This window comes from Muntiacus reevesi, chromosome 1 (assembly GCF_963930625.1).
Source record: "Muntiacus reevesi chromosome 1, mMunRee1.1, whole genome shotgun sequence".
Classification (NCBI taxonomy): domain Eukaryota; kingdom Metazoa; phylum Chordata; class Mammalia; order Artiodactyla; family Cervidae; genus Muntiacus; species Muntiacus reevesi.
The window spans coordinates 48,378,299-48,399,902 of NC_089249.1; the positions used below are offsets into that span (position 1 = coordinate 48,378,299).

A 21,604-nucleotide genomic window follows, 5' to 3' on the forward strand; every position below is an offset into this window, starting at 1 on the left:
CCTGCCTTTTTCTGTAGCCATCAGTGGAGTTCACATCTGAAGACTCCCATGACCCTAAGCTCTATTTCTGGGGTAGCCAAGAGGGATGATTGCGGACTAGTCTGTATCCATCATCCTGAGATTGACTGTTATCCCAGACTCTGAGTTCCTGAGGAGCAGAGCTCTCAGAAAGGCATTGGTCCTTCTACCTTCATCCAGAGGAATTACTATTTCACAATTCACAAGGGATGAGGAACAGTGGGGACTGAGTCTCTCTTAACCACAAGGAAATGAAAAAAACGTGCCCTTACTGATCTGTCCTGGTGCTGTGCTGTTTTGTACGCAATAGACTCTTAATACTTAACCCATGACTTCAAGGCTGGTCTTTCCTGTTACAACTTCCAGGGTTTCTGAATTGAGTTCAGTCCATTATATATGGAAATATATATATATATATATATATATATATATATATATATATAAAATATATAATGAGAGCTGAACCATAAAGAAGGCTGAGTGCCAAAGAATTGATGCTTTTGAATTGTGGTGAAGAAGACTCTTGAGAGTCCCTTGGACTGCAAAGAGATCAAACCAGTCAGTACTAAAGGAAATCAACCCTGAATATTCATTGGAAGGACTGTTGCTGAAACTGAAGCTCCAATACTTTGGTCACCGGATGTGAAGAGCTGATTCATTGGTATAGACTGATGCTGGGAAAGATTGAAGGCAAAAGTAGAAGGGGGCAGTAGAGGATGAGATTGTTGGATGGCCTCGCTGACTCAGTGGACATGAGTTTGAGCAAACTCCAGGAGATTGTGAAGGACATGGTAGCCCTGGTGTGCTACAGTCATGGGGTTGCAAAGAGTCAGACATGACTGAGAGACTGAACTTGCTTAGCAACAGCCTTATATAAACCCCAGGTGATCCTTTGGAGATTGAAAGGAAATTCGACCTATTGTCTTTATTTCCTCAGTAGTCTGTGAATTTGATGAATGGATTGGCAAGAGAGACCTCAATTACCAAACACACCAGGGGCTTCCCTGGCAGCTCAGATGGTAAAGAATCTGCCTGCAAGTCAGGATACCCAGGCTTGACCTCCAAGTTTGGAAGATCCCCTGGAGAAGGGAATGACAATCCTCTCCAATATTCTTACCTGGAAAATCCCATGGACAGAGGAACCTGGCAGGCTGCAGTCCATGGGGTCGCCTAGAATCAGACACGTCTGAGCAAGTAACACCAACTAATCAACCAAACATGCAGAAAACCTTCAGAGGTCTCTGGCTTGTTCTTCAAGTCAAACCCAATGGTTGTGAGTTTCTCCATATTCCTGCTGGGGAGGGTTAGGTACTCCTGCCCTGGTACTGTGCTCTGTTAATGCTGCCCTTGAAAGTCTGACTCTAAGACATAGCCAGGATTTGCTTACATGTCCATCTTCTCCACTATATCCTGTGAACTCTTGAAAGGACAGAGTAGCCTGGTGTGCTGCAGTCCATGGGGTTGCAGAGAATCAGACATGACACAGTAATCTGTTCATCTTTGCTTCCTTAGCAGTGAGCATGGTGCTCAGTATCTAGACTGTGCCCAGTAGATGCTTGTTCGATGAATGAGTGAATGAATGAGTAAGTAATGGATGATGGACATTGAGCGCCTTCTTATGCTTCTACTGTCAAGACTTTTACTATTTTCCTAAGCAATAGAGGTTAATTCCAAGAAAGCCAATCATGTGCCTTCTCCTAACTCTTCCTGTTTATGTGGTTCATCAACACTTACAAATCTTTTTCACACCAGACACAGTGCCGAGCACAGTTGTCTTCCCTTGTTCTTAGGAGAAGGGGATCACTGGACACTGTCTGGAAATGCAGGCTGATGAAATAAACAGTGATGACCGTCCCATGCTTTATTTTTTACCTAAGTGTTATATTCATGGGCTGTTTCTAGCTGAATCTTTTCTGTGACCACCTCCTGAGTGAGAAGACAGACTCATGCCAACATATTCCTGAGTCCTTCCCTTCCATTGCTTACTAGAGCCTCATGACGGGGAGAATTTTTTTTTTTTCCCCAGCCTCACCATATGTGGGATCTTAGTTCCTCTGCCAGGGATGGAACCAGACACTGCATTGGAAACACAGCGTCTTAACTAGTGGACCTCCAGTGAAATCTCAACAGGGAAGAGTCTTAAACCTCCATCTTTTAATCCCTTTAAACTGACTATATCATACAATTACTAAATTACAGAAAGAATTTTAGAAAGCTATAGTTATTTCCTTTAGAATTAGACTCTCCTAACTGATGGTTTTTACAACCGACTTTCTTCAAAGTCTTCCGTGTGCGTGACAGCGCTGAGGCTGTCCGTGTGGACGTGTCAGAGCCATGTTAGAACCTCGTGGCCCCCTCTCCCTCCCCGTCACTAAACACAATGATTTCCATTCACACATTTCAGGCGTCTGCTTCTTTTCGTGTTTGTTTTGTATTTACAGCTGGTGACATTAAGTTCATAGTCACGAAACAAGATAACCTCTCAACATCTACTACGGGAAGGACGCCACACAAAATGGCGGGCCGCGGAAGAGTCAAAAACGTCCATAATCTCAAAGGAGATTATCTGCCTTGTGCTTCCGGCGCAAGTCAGATAAACAGGGAGAGGGACCTGTGCAGAGCATCATGGGAACGGGGAGGAGAGGGGCCCCGGCTCCCAGTTCTGCCTGGAGGAGGGATGGGGAGTGGAGCGGAGGAGACCCTTCACAGAGGAGGTTCAGTGGAACCTGAAATAGAAATGGTAATCCATCCAACAGACAGGAAGAGGAGGAAAATGATAGACTGCCGTGGCACGTACCAAGGCTCAGGAATATGGGCAATGTGGTGAATGTAGGGAAGTCCGAATGGTTTTGAAAGGCTTGGCAAGCTGGCAGATTTGGTTTCCAAGTGCCAAGTGGCTCAGTGTCAGCTTAGAGCGTGGGTGGGGAGCATGTGCATCTGCAAAACTAACTCAGGGTCATATCTCAAAGCTCTTGAATGCCATACCAAAGATCTGGGCTGTATCCTGTGTGAGGGTGTGTGTGCATGTGTGATGGAAGGGTAGATATGTTCACTGAAGAATTTTGAGTAAATAAAAAACAATTTTTGTTCCATCAAGAGCTTTTCCACCAGTCCTGGTCGGTGCACTCTATCCCACTTGATACACTATTTATTCCTTAAGCTGATCGTCCTGAAATGTCCTTCCTGGACAATGTTGAGTGTAATCCACTCCTCCTTGTTATTTTAACCTAAGCCCAGGTAATCAAGGCCAAGATTTTAATTGCATCAGGCAGCACAGGGCTGCAGCTGCATATTTTCAAAGGAGACTGGTTGCTGGGGATTGAGAAGAGAAAACCAATGGGGTTTGTGCTTAGGAGGCTTTCCAGTCTCTTTGCTTTCAGCTAGGTGTCTCTGGAGCACTTGCCAGCAGGCTTTGTAAAGATTTTGTTGAAAATCAACTTATGAATTCCTCCCTAATTGGCTTGGCCCAGGTCTAATCTGTTATTGGTGGAGCCAGCCTGGCTTCTATTATGCAGAGTGCTGAGGATTTCCGGCCCTGCTCTGAGCCTTGTGGAGGCTGGCTATTTTTAGAAGCCAGTCTTGGTGTTGGTGAAGGCTGGTATGCTGTGTCCTCTGAAGTGACCCCCGAAGGCCGCCCATCTGATATGGCATGTAGACCTCCGACAACAAAAAGCAAGTCTTGGAATTGACATTTGTATGCCAGAGGTTTATGGTTTGATACATTTTTTCCTCTCCCCAAGATGAAACAAAGCTTCCTCTTTGTTCCTGCCTCTCTAAGTGGATTCCTGGAAATGGGCCGTGTACCCGGTCCAAGCCGGTAACACCTGTGGCCGTGGAACGTATTCTGAGTGTGGTTTCTCTTGGCCCCAGGACACCCTGGAGAAGCGTTAGAGGAGGGACAGGGTGGTGGCGTCACTGGCCTTTGCTGAGTTCACCTTCTTAAGGTTGTTCGGTGTAAAACACACAGATATGCCTGGAAAAGGCAAGAGCAGAGACCCAATGTGGGGTTGGGATCATTTCTGGGCACTATTAGCACTGAGGAGACCCAAGATCTAGGACTGAGACTACCTGTGATGGAGAGCTGCTGAAAGGGAAGATGCAAAGATCAGGGCAGCCCCCTCAGAGGAGAGGGCTCAAGTCTGCCTTGGGAATTCATGAGGGAGGAAGCCGAGGAAGTTGAGAGCCCTAATTTTTCCTAAGATCCTGGAAGGAAGGACAGTGGATTTCTGAGTGCCATTTGCATGAGTGTGGAGAGGACAGCCTGTATCAGTTTATAGTCTCTTAGGCGTAACCCACCCCATCTCTTCCCCATCAGAGTTTAAGCAGTTCTGTTAGAGGAAGTCACTCATACAAACATCACGTTTATAGACCTGAGCTCATTAGAACCAAGGAGACCAACTTAGAGCCCCAGGAATAAGGACAGATTCATCTATATACTTAAATACAAACATGCATTTTACAGGCTTCGGAAAACTAGTCTGACATCTGTTTTGCTTTTCTTGTTAATTCCACCCCACTTCACTCTCTACTTGCCCTCACCCCACCCCTGACTCTAAAGTGAATTCCTCAGCAAAGCCTGAGTTAAAGGATATGATAGACCCTGCATTTGAAGCTGGCTCCCAAAGCTTGCTTTGGAAGATTTCTTCTCCTGGAGGAGGAAATGGCAACCCACTCCAGTACTCTTGCCTTGAAAATCCCATGGATGAAGGAATCTGCCAGGCTACAGTTCATGGGGTCACAAAGAGTCAGACACAACTGAGCGACTTCACTTTCACTTTCACTTTTAGCCAGTTAACCAGTCAGGCAGTTGTTCATCTCAAGGACCTGACCTGGACAAATCTGTGCCTTCTGGCATGTCTTGCCACCATCTGGCAGCTGGTGGTCTCCTAGGGCCTGCGGGGAATCCCCTGGGCGTCATGGACCATGGCTAGGGTAGCACAGCAGCTCATGGAGAGCCACAGCCCTTGACCGTGGCCCAAGCAAACTGCCAGACCGAAACAGACGTGCTGGTGAAGTTCTGTGCATTCTGTCTGTCTCGAACCTTCTGCTTCAGTTTTATTTCATTTTGTTGATTTAAGTTTGGATCCTGATTTTCCTTCTTTTTTTAAAAATTCATTAATTTACTTTTGGCTGTGCCAGGTCTGCATTGCTACGTGGGCTTTTCTCTAGTTGCAGCAACTGAGGGCTAAATTTTCATTGAGGTGCTCAGGCCGCTCATTGCGGTGGCTTCTAGTTGCAGAATTCGGGCTCTGGGGCCTGTAGGCTCGGTAGCTGCAGCTCCTGGGCTCTCAAGAAGGGACTCAGTAATTGTGGCACATGGGCTTGGTTGCTCTGAGGCATGTGAGATCTTCCGGGATCAGGGATTGAACCCATGTCCTGCACTGGCAGGAGGATTCTTTACCGCCAAGTCACCAGGGAAGCCCCTGGTTTTTCTTTCTTTTCGTGGATATCCTGGAATCTTGAAGGTTCTCCAAGACAATGGGAATCACAGCACCACAGAAAATCAGAACTGAAGGGGATTTAAAGTGGTTTTTTCAATTTGAACATGAAGATGCAGAAGCCCAATGAAACAGGGAGGATTGCCTAAGGACCTGGGGCTAGTGAAAAATACATCCAGGGCTGGAGGTGAGGCCTCCGACTGTCGTTCAGTGTTTGTACCTTAAATGTGTGTCTGTTTAAGGTACACGTATGCAGGATATATTGCAGCCATCTGTACTCCAGTAATAATGAACAATACACAGGACAGGTATCACTGAACAGTTATTAAGTGACAGACATTGTTGTGAGCACTTATATATGCAATATTATTTACCGTCTTGTCAACCTACTGGGTGGGTATTTTTATTATTCTCAATTTGTAACTGGTTAATAACTTGCCTTAATAATTAGGGAACTCTTGGTGGCCCAATGGCTAAGACTAGACTCCACATTCCCAATGTAGTGTGCCCAGGTTCAACTCTTAGTCAGAGAACTAGATTCCAGAAGCTGCAACTAAGAGCTCCTATGCCTCAATTAAAGATCCTGCATGTTGTGATGAAAACCTGGTGCAGCTGAATAAATTAATAAATAAAATATTTTTTAAATAGGGAGGTGTTTTTTTAATAATTTTATATATTTTTGTCTGTGCTGGGTCTTTATTGCTGTGTGGCTTTTCTCTAGTTGCGGCGAGCAAGGGCTACTCTCTAGTTGCGGTATATGGGCTTCTCACTGGGGCTTCTCTTGATGGGGAGCACGGGCTCTAGGCTTCAGTAGTTGCAGCTCTCGGGCTCTAGAGCACAGGCTCAGTAGTTATGCGTGAGCTTAGTTGCTCCATGGCATGTGGGATCTTCCCAGACCAGGGACTGAACCCTTGTCTTCTGCATTGACGGCAGATTCTATACCACTGAGCCACCAGGGAAGCCCTAGGGAGGTCTTATTAGACTGACTTTCTTGAGACTCAGGTCTAACTTTGCATCAGCAAATCTGTACTGAGCCCCTCCAAGGGATGGAGCTCTGCCTTCAGGAGATAAAGGCACACAGATAGATCAATCACAGCAGCGCACCGTGGCAGCTATAACAGAGCAACCACTTTGTTAGAGGAGGGACGGACTTCTCCAAGGAGATAGCATTTGACTGTTCTTGGGGATGCATAGACTTTTGCCAGCTGGAGAATGAGTGCTTGTGTGCCAGTGAAGGGAGATGCTGAGGGGTTCAGGGGGAAATCCAGGGGTGAGGAGCTCGGGGTCCTGGAAGGCAGAAGCATCATGGCTGTGGGAGTGCTGGGAGGCTGGCTGGAGAGGTAAGATAATCCAGTACCTATGTCCTGAGACAGGGAATCTGAATTCTATCCAGTAACAGAGAGGAGTCAACAGGAAGGCTTGTGAGTAGGTTAGGTGATGTTCTTGGATTCCTGGAGACTTGGGGTTGGACGGATGTAGTGTGTGTGCTTAGTCGCTCTGTTGTGTCCGACTCTTTGAGACTCGGTGGACTATAGCCCGCCAGGCTCCTCTGTCCATGGGGATTCTCCAGGCAAGAAGACTGGAGTGGTTGCCATGTCCTCCTCCAGGGAATCTTCCCTTGCTGGGGATCGAACACATGTCTCCCACATTGCAGGCAGATCCTTTACCGTCTAAGCCACCAGGGAAGCCCAGGAATACTGGAGTGGGTAACCTATTCCCTTCTCCAAGGGATCTTCCCAACCCAGGAATTGAACCGGGGTCTCCCGTGACAAGGAAAGCAGATAGGAGGAGGTGGTTGCAATTGTCCAGGGAGACGTGATGGGGGCCTGGACTCCTTACAGCCATCTGACTTGCACAGGCTGCCTCCACTCCTCTGGCCGCACTGATTCTGGAAGGGAGTGGAGGGGGACTGCTGTCTTTAATGCATTCTGTCTGCAGGGACAGCACATCCTTCAAATCTAAGCTTCTGTGTCCATATGGAGACTCCCCACGGTCCCCACCCTGAGCAGGCTTGAGCTCTCTTCTTCTGGTCTCCACTTTGTCTAGTACATTCTTCTTTCTCTCTTGGCGCACATCGAGTTTCCTTGCACATCTTCGTACATTTCTGTCTTCTGCTTCACACCGAGCTCCTTGAAGGCAGGTCCAGACCTTTATCTCCTTAAATACTTGTCACCATGCCTGACATTCAGTGAGCTCTCGGTACACGTGTCATGAATGAATCTACTTTCTAAATAAGGCAGTGACTACAGTTAGGGCAAGAAGTGGCCAACTTTGGGAGATTTTTTTTAAAAGTTTACTTTATTGAAGTGTAGTTGATTTATAATTTTGTTTTAATTTCTGCTGTACAGCACAGTGATTCAGTTTTATATGTAAATAAAATATAATATATATTCATATTTTCCCATCATAGCTTATGACAGTAAATTGAATATAGTTTCCTGTGCTACAGTAGGACATAGTTTTCAAGTTACATCAAGGGTCAGCAAATGAATCCAGCCCACTTTATTTACCGCTTTTGTAAATAAAGTTTTATTGGAATATAACCAAGCCCGTTGGTCCATGTTTGGCTCCAGCTGTTTTCACTCTGCAAAGGCAGAGTTAAGTCATATGACCAGACCATGCAAAAATAGTTACTATCTGCTCAGCCATAAAAAAGCATGAAATATTGCCATTGGCAGCACCATAGATGGACCTCGAGATGATCATACTAAGTGAAGTGAATCAGCCAGAGAAAGCAAATATTATATATCTCATATGTCAAATCTAAAAAGTAATACAGGGACTCCCCTGGCAGTCCAGTGTGGTTAAAACTTCACCTTCCAATGCAGGGGGTGGAGGTTTGATCCCTGGTGGGGAAGCTTAAGATCCCACATGCCTTGCAGTCAAAAAACCAAAACATAAAACAGAAGCAATATTGTAACAAATTCAGTAAAGATTTTTTTTAATGGTCCACATCAAAAACACTTAAATAAATGCTGCAAATGAGCTTATTTAAAAAACAGAAACAGACTCTCAGACATAGGAACTTATCAAAGGAGAGAGTGTCAGGGGAGGGGTAAATTAGGAGTTTGGCATTGTATATAGCAAATACAAACTGCTATATATAAAATAGATAACTAACAAGATCTTCTTGTAGAGCATGGGGAACTCTATTCAACATTTTGTAATACCCTATAATGGAAAAGAATCTTAAAAATTATATGTGTGTATATATATATATAAATACATGTACATATACATATATATGTGTGGGCTTCCCTCGTAGCTCAGTCAGTAAAGAATCTGCCTGCAATGCAGGAGACCTGGGCTTGATTCCTGGGTTAGGAAGATCCTCTGGAGAAGGATCTTCTCCGATATTCTTGCCTGGAGAATCCCATGGACAGAGGAGCCTGGTGGGCTACAGTCCACCGGGTTGCAAGAGTTGGACACGACTGAGCCACTAAACTACCGCCAACATATATGTATATCTGAATCCCTTTGCTGTATACCTAACACAATATTGTAAATCAACTAAGGTTCCATTTAAAAAAAACATTTACTATCTAGACCTTTGCTGAAGAAGCTTGTTAACTTCTGAGTTCAGTGAGCAGAATTAGTGACTGGAGGTAGAAGGTGATGGAAAGGAAGGAGTCGAGATTTTTCCTTTCCTCAGGTCTTCTCACCTCAGCAGAGCTTTGCACCCAAGTGGTGGCCCTGACCGCTAGGCCTGCAAGTGTGAGAGAGACGCCCCGCTGTGGGGCAGGTCAGAGAGGGAGCCTGAGCCCAAGGGGGGACAAGAGATCGGGTCAGAAAAGACAGGGCCCAGGGCTGCCGGGCAAAATACATCTCACCCCCGGCACCTCTCGGGCGCGCTCTCTCGTAGTCATCCAGTTTGGCTTCGTCACCCTCTTCGTGGCCTCCTTTCCTCTGGCACCTGTGTTCGCCCTGCTCAACAACGTCATTGAAGTGCGCCTGGATGCGAAGAAGTTCGTTACGGAGCTGAGACGGCCAGATGCTGTGAGGACCAAGGACATCGGTAGGTCCCCTGCCCAGAGGCCACGCGGCTCCTCCCCATCCCCTCCCCCCGCCCCTCCCCCTGTCTCCCAGGCCGCCCCCCTCCCGCCATGTCAGGCATCCAGGATACTGGGGCGTCTCTTGCTTAATCAGCCCCCCTGAGCCCCTCATCCTCTTCTTCCCAGGTGCTGGGAGGTCACATGACTCACACACACACACACACGCCCCCGGGTTTGCAGACGGGGCTGCCCCTAAGCCTTTCCAGACAAGCCCGTCCCTGGGGGCCCCGGCAGAGCTCCACTGGTAACTTGCCTGCAAAGCGTCACTCTGGCTGCGGCCTTGTCATCACTGGGCTGGGGGCGGGAGGGAGCCAGACGCCCTTCTCTTTCTGTCTTAACAGGGATCTGGTTTGATATCCTCTCCGGCATCGGCAAATTCTCTGTTATCATCAACGTAAGTGCTTGCGTTCCTGACACCGTTTCTCTGTGGGAAGGGCGTTCCAGGGAAGCTGAGGTCTTCAGGGCAGGAAACCAGTTCTTTTACCTCCCAGCTTCTTCCATTTGGAGCTCTAATTAATACAGTTGTTGTTGTTCTTATTGTTTACTTGCTCAGTCGTGCCTGACTCTTTGTGACTCCATGGACTGTAGCCTGCCAGGTTCCTCTCTTCATGGGATTTCCCAGGCAAGAATACTTAAGTGGGTTGCCATTTAGCCCCTCCGGTTAAGAGTGAGCACATGCCTTCTTACGCATTAGGCTGTCGCCAGAGCCCTGCAGCTTTGTCATTCATTTCGCTAAGAGAAAGAAAGGTAATTACCCGCCAGAATGCGTACCTCGGCCTTAAGAATCCAGATCAGATCTTTCTTCGGAGCCAAGAATCACGAGGAAAGAATTCCCCATATCTATCCATCGCTTCCCTTTCTTTTTCTACTCCGGAGCTGAACAATACCTGGAGCATCGCCCAGGCTGCAGTTCCTAATTACTGTTCCTCCAAGTTGTCAGTGTGAAGTCTTAATTATCCCTGTGGACTCTGGCCCTGCTTGCTTAAGATAGGACATAGAAGAAGAGAGGTCCTGCCTGCTCTGACCTCCTTAACTGCCTTGCCAGACGTGTCCAGCTTTCAGAGGAAATCCTGCTGGACCCAAGCCAAGAGCTCCTTTGCGTCTGCGTTCCTTACAGACGGTGGCCAGGCAGGGCCTCTGCTTCCATCTCCCGAGTCCAGATCAGTCAGCTCAGCCCACAGCAAGAAAGTCACGGCCCCTGTTCTCTTGGGAGAGAAGCCCTGACTCTGCCCAGGCTCCCCACTAAGAACACATAAAGTGACATGAAGTGTGCAGAGAGGATCAGCCCGTCACACATGAGATGTTTGATGTAGGAAGTGCAGGTCTCAAGGCTGAGAAATCAGGTGCCTTTTGTAAAATAGATCAATAGCTGCTTTGGAGTTGAGGCTTCTAGAAAAGAAGCAGTTGCTAGTGCTAGTGGCTTCCCAGGTGGCTCAGTGGTAAAGAATCTGCCGGCTAAGGCAGGAGATGCAGGTTCGACCCCTGGGTTGGAAAGATCTCTTGGACAAGGGAATGGCAACCCACTCTAGTATTCCTGCCTGGAGAATTCCATGGACAGAGGAGCCTGGCAGGCTGCATTCCATGGGGTTGCAAAGAGTCAGACATGACTGAGCACACATGCTTCTGGAAAAAAGCCCTTGAGTACCAAGCACTTTTCAGCTCCACAACAGAAAGATAGAAGTTTTCCTTCCCTGCCCTTACTTCTTATTTGTTTAAAAAATGGGAGCGAATCAGATTCTCACCAAATCATATCATTCTAGAAATCAAAAGAGATGATGAAGGTATGTCTGGTCCATGCTCTGTTAATTGCAGCTGTGATTATTAGAAGTATGTTTCTCACTGTCACATATGGCTGTGGCCCCGCACACTCACATATATATTTAGAAAACAATGCCTAAACTGCATTTTTTGAAAGAACTTTAATTGTTGGTGTCGGGGACAGTATAAACACCTGCCAAAAAGATTTAAGATTTTCTTTGCAGAAAGTCCTCCTGCATTTAAACAGGCAATCATTCATTTGTCATTTGGCTTGTTCCGCAGACATTTATAGAGGACTTGGATACACCCGGGGCGAGGTCGGGTGTGTGCGTTTCATTCAGCAAGACCTATTCCTCTCCCTTGGTGTCTTACTTTTTCTAAGCAAAATGGATGAGAGTGACTTCCATCATATGACAGGATGAAAGGCACTGAGAGTGGTGAAACTGAGGTTCCCTGTGGAACCATAGCCGTAGTGTTCCTGGTTTTCTGGTGTCACTCAGGGGCAAGTGTACCATTCGATGTCCTTGCCCATCACATTTAAGTGGCCCACTGGACTTCCCAGGTGGCGCTAGTGGTAAAGAACCCGCCTGCCAATGCAGGAGATGTAAGAGACACACTTTTGATCCCTGAGTTGGGAAGATCCCCTGGAGGAGGGCATGGCAACCCACTCCAGTATTCTTGCCTGGAGAATCCCCATGGACAGAGGAGCCTGGTGGACTACAGTCCATAGGGTCGCAAAGAGTCAGACACAACTGAGTGACTTAGCATGCACACACTCATTACGATTAGTAATTTTCTCAGAAAGTCTTCCACTCCTTTTTTTAAAAAATAGTTTTATTTATTTATTTATTTTCAAATGTGCTGGGTCTTTGTTTCGGTGGAACTTTTCTGTAGTTGCAACGAGTGGTGGCTACTCTCTAGTTGTGGTGTATGGGCTTCTCATTGTAGTGACTTCTCTTGTCACGGAGCACAGGCTCTAGGGCACTCAGGCTTCAGTAGCTGCTGCATGCGGGCTCAGTAGTTGCAGCTCCCGGGCTCTAGAGCCCAGGCTTAGTAGTTGGGGTGCATGGGGTTAGTTGCTCTGCGACATGTCGGATTTTCCTGGACCAGGAATTGAATCCATGTCTCCTGCATTGGCAGGCAGATTCTTTACCACTGAGCCACCAGGGAAACCCCATCCACTCCTCTTTGGTGTGGCCAATGCCAGCATCAGTTCAAATATCTCAGAGATGTTTATGCCCTCTGTCACCAGATGGTCCAAACTGGCTTAGCATCCTTTGCTTCGGTGGTCGTAATTCACTCTCTTGACATTCAGTGGTTTCCTTCCATGTGTCAAAGATGGAAAAGCCAGGTAGGTCGGCCCCATGAGCTCAGGGACAAGGATTCTGTTAGTCAGAGCAGCACCTCTGGATGGGGAGCCCAGGAGGGGGGCGGTCTCTTAGCCAGATGGACCTGTGCCACCTGGACGGTGTCCGTCCTGACCGTTCCTCAGGTGCTTCTGCTTCTACCCCCAGGCTTTTGTCATCGCCGTCACCTCCGACTTCATCCCCCGCCTGGTGTATCAGTACTCCTACAGTCACAATGGGACTCTGCATGGCTTTGTCAACCACACCCTCTCCTTTTTCAACGTCAGCCAGCTGAAGGAGGGAACACAGCCCGAGAACTCCCAGTTTGAACAGGAGGTTCAGTTCTGCAGGTAAGGTGATCGCGAGCAGGAGGGCGGTGGAGGACTGGAAGCGGCAAGTCCAAACAACTCTCCGGATGACCTAGAATTGCATCTTCTTCTAGAATTATCTAGATGACCTAGAATTATCCTTCTTCTTAGCCTCTGTGTCCCCTACCCCCAAGCCCCAGATCCCAAAAAATCAATTTCAGTGAATCAACCAATATTTTTTTAACTGGAAGGTTTCAACACTTAATTTTTTTTAAACTTTTAATTTTGTTTTGGGGTACAGATGGTTAACAATGCTGTGATAGTTTCGGATGGACGGCAGAGAGACTCAGCCAAACATACACACATATCCATTCTCCCCAAACTCCTTTCCCATCCAGGCTGCCACATAACATTGTGCAGAGTTCCTTGTGCTATACAGTAGGTCCTTGCTGGCGATCCATTTTAAATATAACAGTGTGTCCATGTCCATCCCAAACTCCCTGACTATTCCTTCCCTCTATCTGTCCCCCTGTTAACCACAAGCTTGTTCTCTAAATGAATCAACCAACATTTATTGAGTGCCTTTTGCTAGACACTGTGGGGCAGACAAAAAGGTATATAGGTTCATTCTTACCATCAAGGGAAGGTCTGGTTTATGATCTGTTTGGGAAGAAAACAGAACTCTCTAGGACATTGCACATTGTTCAGTGATTATATCTAGTATGGACCATGAGCCTCATGGGTGTTTGGAGGAGAGGGAGGACAGTAGAGGCTGGAATGGAAAGGGTAGGCTTCTTGGAGGAGCCATGAGGAGTTGTAGGGCAAAAAACATATCATAGATATAGAGTCAGCACGAGCCAGGTCATGGGGGTGTGGATGAACCTGGGGTATTTGATAAATGCTTAGGGGCTAGCTGGTAAGTAGCGAGTAGTGTTTGGGAGGTAAACATAGGGAATAATATAGGAAATACAATATATAGAACAACTCCTCGGGTAGTGTAATCCAAAGTGTTGTTGGACTTGAATAGGTAGGATGAAGTAGATACTGAGAAACCTTGAAGTCTTACAAGAGTTTTAGGGTGATGCAGTAGGAAGTTATGGACTTTTATAGGGCCAAATAGTTAGAGGATAAAGTGTAGGCTTAGGAAAATTAATCTGGTCTCAGAGTGGAAGATGAGTTAGAATTGAGGAAACTCAAGGAGAGTGGCTGAGGTGCTACACCATTCAGACATGAGCCATGAAAGGCCTGGAACAGAAATGTGGAAGAAATTTGGAGTGAGGGGGAAGATGAGCTACTTAATGTCATACCTTACAAAGCTGGGGACCAGAGGACTGAGACAGCCTGAGTCAGGATGATTCTGAAGTTTGGGTTGATTTCAGAAGACTGGGAAATTGTGGGTCTGTTGATAGGGATGGGGAAGATGCTAAGAGAATCTGATTTTACTGTCCATGTGATGAACTTGGTCCCAGTCATGTTGCATGTTGAATGACGGTAAGAAATCTAAGGGGGGAATTTCCATCTAACTCCTGGAGAGAGTAGCTGGAATTCCCAAGAGGACCAGGTTAAAGTCATGATTGTAGTCTGTCAGCACAGGGATCACTGAAGCCAAGAAACAGAGAACTCTCCACTACTTACCTGAGAAGGGCAAAGAAAGAGAAAAAAAGAAAGCAGAGGGGGAATAAATTCTCTAACTCTTTTGTACCTTGGTTAAGTGATGGTCCATGGAGGACTCAATCCAAGATCATACCTCTTGTATGTAAACAAATAGAACACGGGGACTTCCCTGGTAGTCCAGCGATTAAGAATCTACCTGCCAGTGTGGAGGACACAGGTTGGATCTCTGGTTCAGGAGCTGAGATCCCGCATGCCACGGGGCATCTAAGCCACAGCTACTGAGCCTGTGCTCTAGAACATGTGAGCCACAACCCCAGCTACGGAGCCCACACTCCCTAGAGCCCATGCTCGGCAACCAGAGGAGCCAGCAGAAGCCTCTGTGATCCTAGAAAAGTCTTCAGCTTTCTGAGAGGTTTCCAGTGACAGATCCTGAAATAAGACAGACATTTGTTCAAGAACGCAAGCCTCAATCCCTATTCGCAGCCGTGAACAGCACACAAGTATGACTTGTTGCCTGGGGAAGCCAAGGCTAACACTGTTCCTTTGGTTGGTCTAGAAGCACATATAGACCTTCTAGAAGTTGGTCTGGAAGGTCTATCCAGAGGGACCTTGTCCTTGATCATCAGATCTTCCAGTGACCCTCTGAATATATTTTCCAGTGGATTGAACTGGCTTAAATACAAAGGGACTTTAATGCCTCCGTATTGAAAGTTGAGGGTACTATTCTAGTTGAGTAGACTTGATTCAATCTGCCCAAACCAAATCTTGCTCCATCTTCCAACTCTACTATAGTCAATGGTGACTGTAGTTTCAAGTAAACTATTGACCTATATTATACTGGGTCCAAATCCAGTGGGAAACAAGCCTTCTACCTCTTTCCCAACCATATCAGCAGAAGTCTTGCTGTAGCTTGTTGGTTGGGATCAGCACATGCTTCCTACCCAGAACCAATCACTGCAGCCAGAAGAATGTGATGCTTTCCATGGTCTTTGGTGCTGTTGGGGGTTGGAAGTGGGAGGTGAAATGATCTCCATCTAAAGTACATGGTCTCAGAGTAGGGGGTCATTCCCTCCTCCTCTGAGATCTGAAATCACGATGAACAGATGCAACTCAGCCAGAACAACAGGTTCCCGGGAGACCAGGCATTATTAACACACCTGAATGGCATTGAGCTTTGCTGTGTCCACTGTCAGAGTCACTGGACTTTCCAGGAAGCCATAAAGCCCTGATAACTCTTCTCTCCAATGAAAGTAGAGGGGACCATGGCTCGTGTGTGGTCCATAGAGTTGTGGAATTAAAACTAGGTGTGTGTGTAGGAAGTGTATTCTATATTTCTGTCAAGAAAATGTATCTGCAGAAAATAGATCGAACTCAAAGAGTTTGGTTTGATCTTACTCCGTACCAACCGGGATCATAGGATCATTGTGCACCTATTTTTTAATACTTCATTTGTTTTTGGCTGTGCTGGGTCTTCACTGCTGCACATGGGCTTTCTCTAGTTGCGGGGAGTGGGCGCTACTTTTCATTATGGGGCGCAGGTTGTAGATGCACGGACTTCAGTCACTGTGGCACGTGGGCTCAATGATGGTGGCACATGGGCTTAGTTGCCGAGTAGCAAGTGGGGTCTTCCAGGACCAGGGCTCAAATCCATGTCCCTTGCATTGGCAGGTGGATTCTTAACTACCACACCACTAGGGAAGTCCTCATTGTGCATCTGTTTTTGAGGCTTTATGATAGGCTTGGCATCGGTCATATAATAGGGAACAAGACGGTGCCTCCCTCAAGAAGTCTAGATGAATGAGATGAGTAGGCAATGAGAATCGAGCTTCTGTGATTGCAATTGGGAGACTGCAGGACACTCTCCTAACCCTGAAGGAAGAGGCCATGCACCTAACCTGGACCTCCGTGTCCAGTGCAGGAGTGGCCAGAGGGAGAATCCTGTTGAATCTTCTCCCTCCCAGGAGGGACCAAGGCGGCCTGGGTGGTGAGCAGGGTGGGAGGAGCAGTGATGGGCAGGAAGGGGTTATCAGGTGGTGCAGGGGGTCCAGGGAGGACGAGGTGTCCTACGTAGAGGGGCTGGATTGTGCTCAGTGGTCGGAGATGGAATAAGGGGGTAGAACTAGGAGAGAGACCAGGCAGGCACGGGAGGTATGTGGACTCCTCTTATAGCACTGGGAGCCACTGCGGGGATCGAAGGGACTTTTCACTGGTGTCATCTCTGACTGCGCTGTGAAGAGCAGCAGGTTACATTGGAAATAAGGGGCCGCCCTGCTCTGAAGTATAAAACAGATGTCTGGAGAGGGGGTCAGTGTGTCATCTAGACACACACCATCCCAAATGGGTATACCGTGTGGGCTGCCTTTTCTAGAAGGATGAGGAGTGCTGATGGAAATCTCTACCCACCCCAGGTGGGTCCTGCTCACCGCATGCCGTGGGGACTGTGCTGGCTTGCCAAAGTTTCTGGAAATTTAGGAAGTAGAGACATAAATTACTGATGTCCTTGTGAGCTAGGATTTGTCAGTGGCTGTCAGAAAGAGAAATGAAAAAATAAGAGGATGGAGAGTTAGGGAGATAGTAGGAAACACAGAAACACAGACAACGTCAGAGCTAGCCCCGAAGCCAGCGTTTAGAACTGCTTCCATGGTGGGAAATGAAATTTGCCCTGATTTTCTGGCAAATAGCATTGGGAACTCAATGACCCTTCTTATTCTTAGTTTTTCATGACCTCCGGAGATAAATGTGGTCAAATAAAACTGAGGTCTCGAGCTCCAGCCCAGCCTTGCCAAGGATAGAGGTATCTTAAAAATAGCAGTAAAAGTTAGGACAAGTCTCCGACTGCCCATTCAAGATGCGTTCCCAGCATTTTTGGAGCCATGTCTGCCTTGGCCATTTAACTGACTGCACAGGGCTGCTCAATAAACAGCCCCATGACGTCAGTCTGTGGGCATGCTTAGTGGCCCATTTAACAGGGCCGAGGGGCCCCTGTGTCCTTCAGGTTGGATGGTGGCTCAGGCTTCTGGCTCAGTGGGAGGAGAGCAGAGAGGTCAGCAGGGCAGGAACTGGGGTCTCAGAGCTCAAGGAACCCACCTGAGCTTGGGCAACCCATTGGGTCTGTTTGGAGATGCTGAGTATCCAGAAACAGCATCCTTGGGTGATGCCTGCGGGTTTGTCTGTAGGACTCAAGTTCTCTCCTGTCCCAGGGTCCTGCAAGTTCCTTCTGGGGCCTGGCTGCCTCTCCTCTGCTGCTGGCCAACACCAGAAGGAAAGCCAGCTTTCTGGGTACCTCTGCTTATCTTTATCAGCCACTAGATCAACTTGGGCCTGGTTAGTTCCTAGTGGGCCAGACTCTTTCCCCTTGTTGAAGGGAACATTTCTAAAGACATTTGTAAGCAGCTCGGGTGGTATGAAAATGTTGTGTGCCATCTTGTTCAGCATTAAAACATTACTTTCCAATGGGACTATTAAATTTTATTTTTATATACCACTGTTTGAGGTTGAGAAATGCATTAACTAACTGATGTATAATGACTAAAAGATCATTTTAGAAAGCTGTTTCGCATATATATGGAATGTAGAAAGATGGTATTGATGAAGCTATTCTGTAAGGGCAGCAATGGAGATCAGACATAGAGGACAGACTTATGGATGAGGGCAGCAGGAGACTTATGGACAAGGGCAGTGGGGAGGAAGGAGAGGGTGGGACAAATGGAGAGAGCAGCGTGGAAACATACACAGTACGATATGTAAATTGATAGCCAGTGGGAATTTTCTGTGTGACTCAGGGAACTCAAACCAGGGCTCTGTAACAACCTAGAGGGGTGGGATAGGATGGGAGGTGGGAGGAAGGCTCAAGAGGGAGGGGATGTAGGTATACCTATGGCTGATTCACGTTGATGTATGGCAGATGTCAAACCAATACTGTAAAGCAGTTATTCTTCCATTAAAAATAAATAATTTTTTTAAAAAGCCATTTCCAGGACTTCCCTGGTGGTCCAGTGGTTAAGACTCATCACTTGCACTGCAGGGGGAGTGGTTTCCACCCCTCGTCAAGAAGTTAAGAGCCCACATGCTACAGGGAGTGCTCCCCCCAAAAAAGAAGCCATTTCTGAATGTCGAGGACCAACCCCTTGGTTTATTATGTCAGCAGCTGCAGCGATTCTGTGTTGTGATGACCTGTGGCAGGTGTCACTGTCAAGGTCACCCTGCAAGTGAGGTTGGGAGGGGGGCATCTGAGCCAGGAACCTCTCCTCCCTGCCTGCACCTCAGTTTCCCCTTCTGTAAAAGTGGGAACTTGGAATAAATCACCTCTAAACGTTCTTTTCTACTCTGTGCAAAAAATCAATAGTGAGTGACATGTGTAATATATGAATTTATTCCTGTGAAAGTTCTAAACATTACAGGCAACCTCTCCAACTCTGTCCCACATCCACACAGCCCTGCCCAGCCCTGGGCATCTTTCCAACTGTAACCCTGGTGACACATTTGCTCGACCCTTTCTCAGTCATTTTCCCATGTATTAACATAAAAATGAATTTGTAGAACTTTTTAAGATACTTCACAGGTTCTTTTTCTAATAATGAACTATATTTTGAGTTAATAGGAACCTTATTTCTTTAGGTCATGTATACATTCAACTCAATGTGATTATTTCACAGCATTAGAACAATCTAGGTGAAATATGAATGCATTTTTAAAGTGAAGAGTTAGTGTTGATTTTTGTACCTCTTTCACTTAATGTTTGTGAGTTTGCTTCTCTTAACACTGTGATTTGGCTCCTGGAAGCTCAATGTGAAAATATATTTGGGTCACTGAATATTGCCATTAATTGGATCTTTTTTAAAAAATATTTTATTTATTTTTGACTGTGCTGGGTCTTCATTGCTTTGTGCAGGCTCTCTAGTTGCAGCGAGCGTGGGCTACTCTCTAGCTGTGGTGCGTAGGCTTCTCGTTGCCGTGGCTTCTCTTGTTGTGGAGCACAGGTTCTAGGGTATGTGGGCTTTAGTAGTTGTGGTGCGTGGGCTCAGTAATCGCAGCTCCTGACTCTAAAGCACAGGCTCAGAAGTTGTGGAGCACGGGCTTAGTTGCCCCGCAGTGTGTGGAATCTTCCTGGACCAGGGATCGAACCTGTGTCCCCTGCATTGGCAGGCAGATTCCTAACCACTGGACCCCCTAGGAAGTCCTGCATCCTTCTTTTGCAATTAAGAACTGTTTTGTGATAAAAGCCATTCTTTATAGATGTATGCACATATATATGTATATGTATGTATAGATATATGTAAAGGAAAAGACTCTTTTCTCAGCCCCCACCCCAGTCATTCTCTCCCAGAAGAACCTGTTGTGTCTATTTCTGCCTCCAGAAATCACACTCACACGAGCCGTCTCATTTACTGCTCACTGTTTTCCTTTGACATTCACTGTAAATACACACACACACACGCATACTCACATTCCTTTGTTCATGGTGGGTTGAGAAAGCTGTCCCGTGTCCACCTTCTAGGTACCAGTGATGCACATTTTGTTGGCTCCATGAAGTTAGAATGATGAGGTCCAGCAATGTGCAAAAACTTTCTCGGGTTCTTAAAATTAGTAAGGGGCCCAGTCGCTCCAGTCCAGTTTTAGACACTCTAGTTGTTTCATTATTGGAAGACTCTCCTTACTACAGGACTCCAGGGAACTCTCAAACTCAATGCTAAGGCTCAAAGAAAATAAAGGAAGACTGAACGGATGAGGGTGAGATCTGGGAACTGTTCCTAAAATTATAACCCAGAGCTTCAGCCCCGGCCAGAAGATGCAGGAAGTGAGCACGTGTGGGGTTCACCCAGCACTGGGCCACCCTGTGGGACTTTGGGAGACCCAGAGCTCTCAAAACCAGGGAAAAGGAGATGACTTTGGGAAGCATCAGAGTTGATGGGAATGGAACAGAAGCTTTCCTGCCCATCAGCCTGACGCTGGCCTGCATTGTGCCTTTATGTGGACTGAGAACCTGAGAGAAGCTCCCTGCAGTTGGGCATCAGCTCTATTTGGTTCATCTCAGTATCATGGGAAACTCAGGGCATCTGAGCTATGCTCAGAAATCTTCCTGGAAAGCCAGGAGGAACTGGGAGCAGCAGTGTACCTGCTCCATCCTCTTTTAACAGAAGAGGTATACTTCTTAAGTCACCTTCAAGTAAAGGAGAAAGAACAGCTCCGATGTACTGGGTCCTCTGATATGTCTGGCAGTGCGCTGAGTGGTCTTCATTCCAACTTTGTGAGATGGAACGTCCATGTTTCATGGATGAGGACCCCAGCCATCAGGTCCTTAGGTAACTTGCTAGAGGACAGAGAAGTGAAACAGTGGGGGTGGGATCAAGCCTTCATCTGCTGACTCCCCATGCTTTTTGCCAATGCCGTTCTCTGCACTGGGCTTGGAAGTGAAACAGACCTCTGTCACTGGGTTGGCCACAAGTAAGTTCAATAGCCACTCTATCTTTTCTGGACATGTCTAGTCTTAAAACTAATGATCTCTTTGTTTAATTAGTGTCTTCTGATTACTCAGTGAAAACATTTAATACACTTGAATTCTTAGGATGAATTTTTTTTTTAAATCTGAACTTTTGTCATTGTTGTTCAGTCGCTAAGTCGTGTCTAACTCTTTGCAACCCCACGGACTGCAGCACTCCAGGCTTCCCTGTCCTTCACTATCTCCCAGAGTTCGCTCAAACTCATGTCCATTGAGTCGGTGATGCCATCCAACCATCTCATCCTCTACTACCCTCTTCTCCTTTTGCCTTCAATCTTTCCCAGCATCAGGGTCTTTTCCAGTGAGTCTGCTCTTCGCATCATATGGCCAAAGTATTGGTTTCAGCTTCAGCATCAGTCCTTCTAATGAATATTCAGGATTGATTTCCCTTAAGATTGACTGGTTTGATCTCCTTGCAGTCCAAGGGACTCTCAAGAGTCTTCTCCAGCACCCACTTGACTTCTTAGGGTGAATTATTTTTAAATTTTGAAATCTGAACTTATATTGGAATGTAAATGAGCAATCATTTACCTGGTGGCAGAGGCTTACTGGAATCAGTGTTCTTCAAACT

General features: G+C 46.7%; 1 protein-coding gene across 1 annotated transcript in view; it reads left to right on the plus strand.

Moving 5' to 3' along the window:
* Positions 1-21,604, plus strand: part of ANO2 (anoctamin 2) — a 324,331-nt gene that overhangs the window by 296,847 nt on the left and 5,880 nt on the right. The window contains exons 21-23 of the mRNA XM_065923366.1: positions 9,319-9,471; positions 9,850-9,902; positions 12,781-12,962. Of these exons, the coding sequence (XP_065779438.1) occupies positions 9,319-9,471; positions 9,850-9,902; positions 12,781-12,962 (388 nt within the window). The remainder of the gene's footprint in view (positions 1-9,318; positions 9,472-9,849; positions 9,903-12,780; positions 12,963-21,604) is intronic.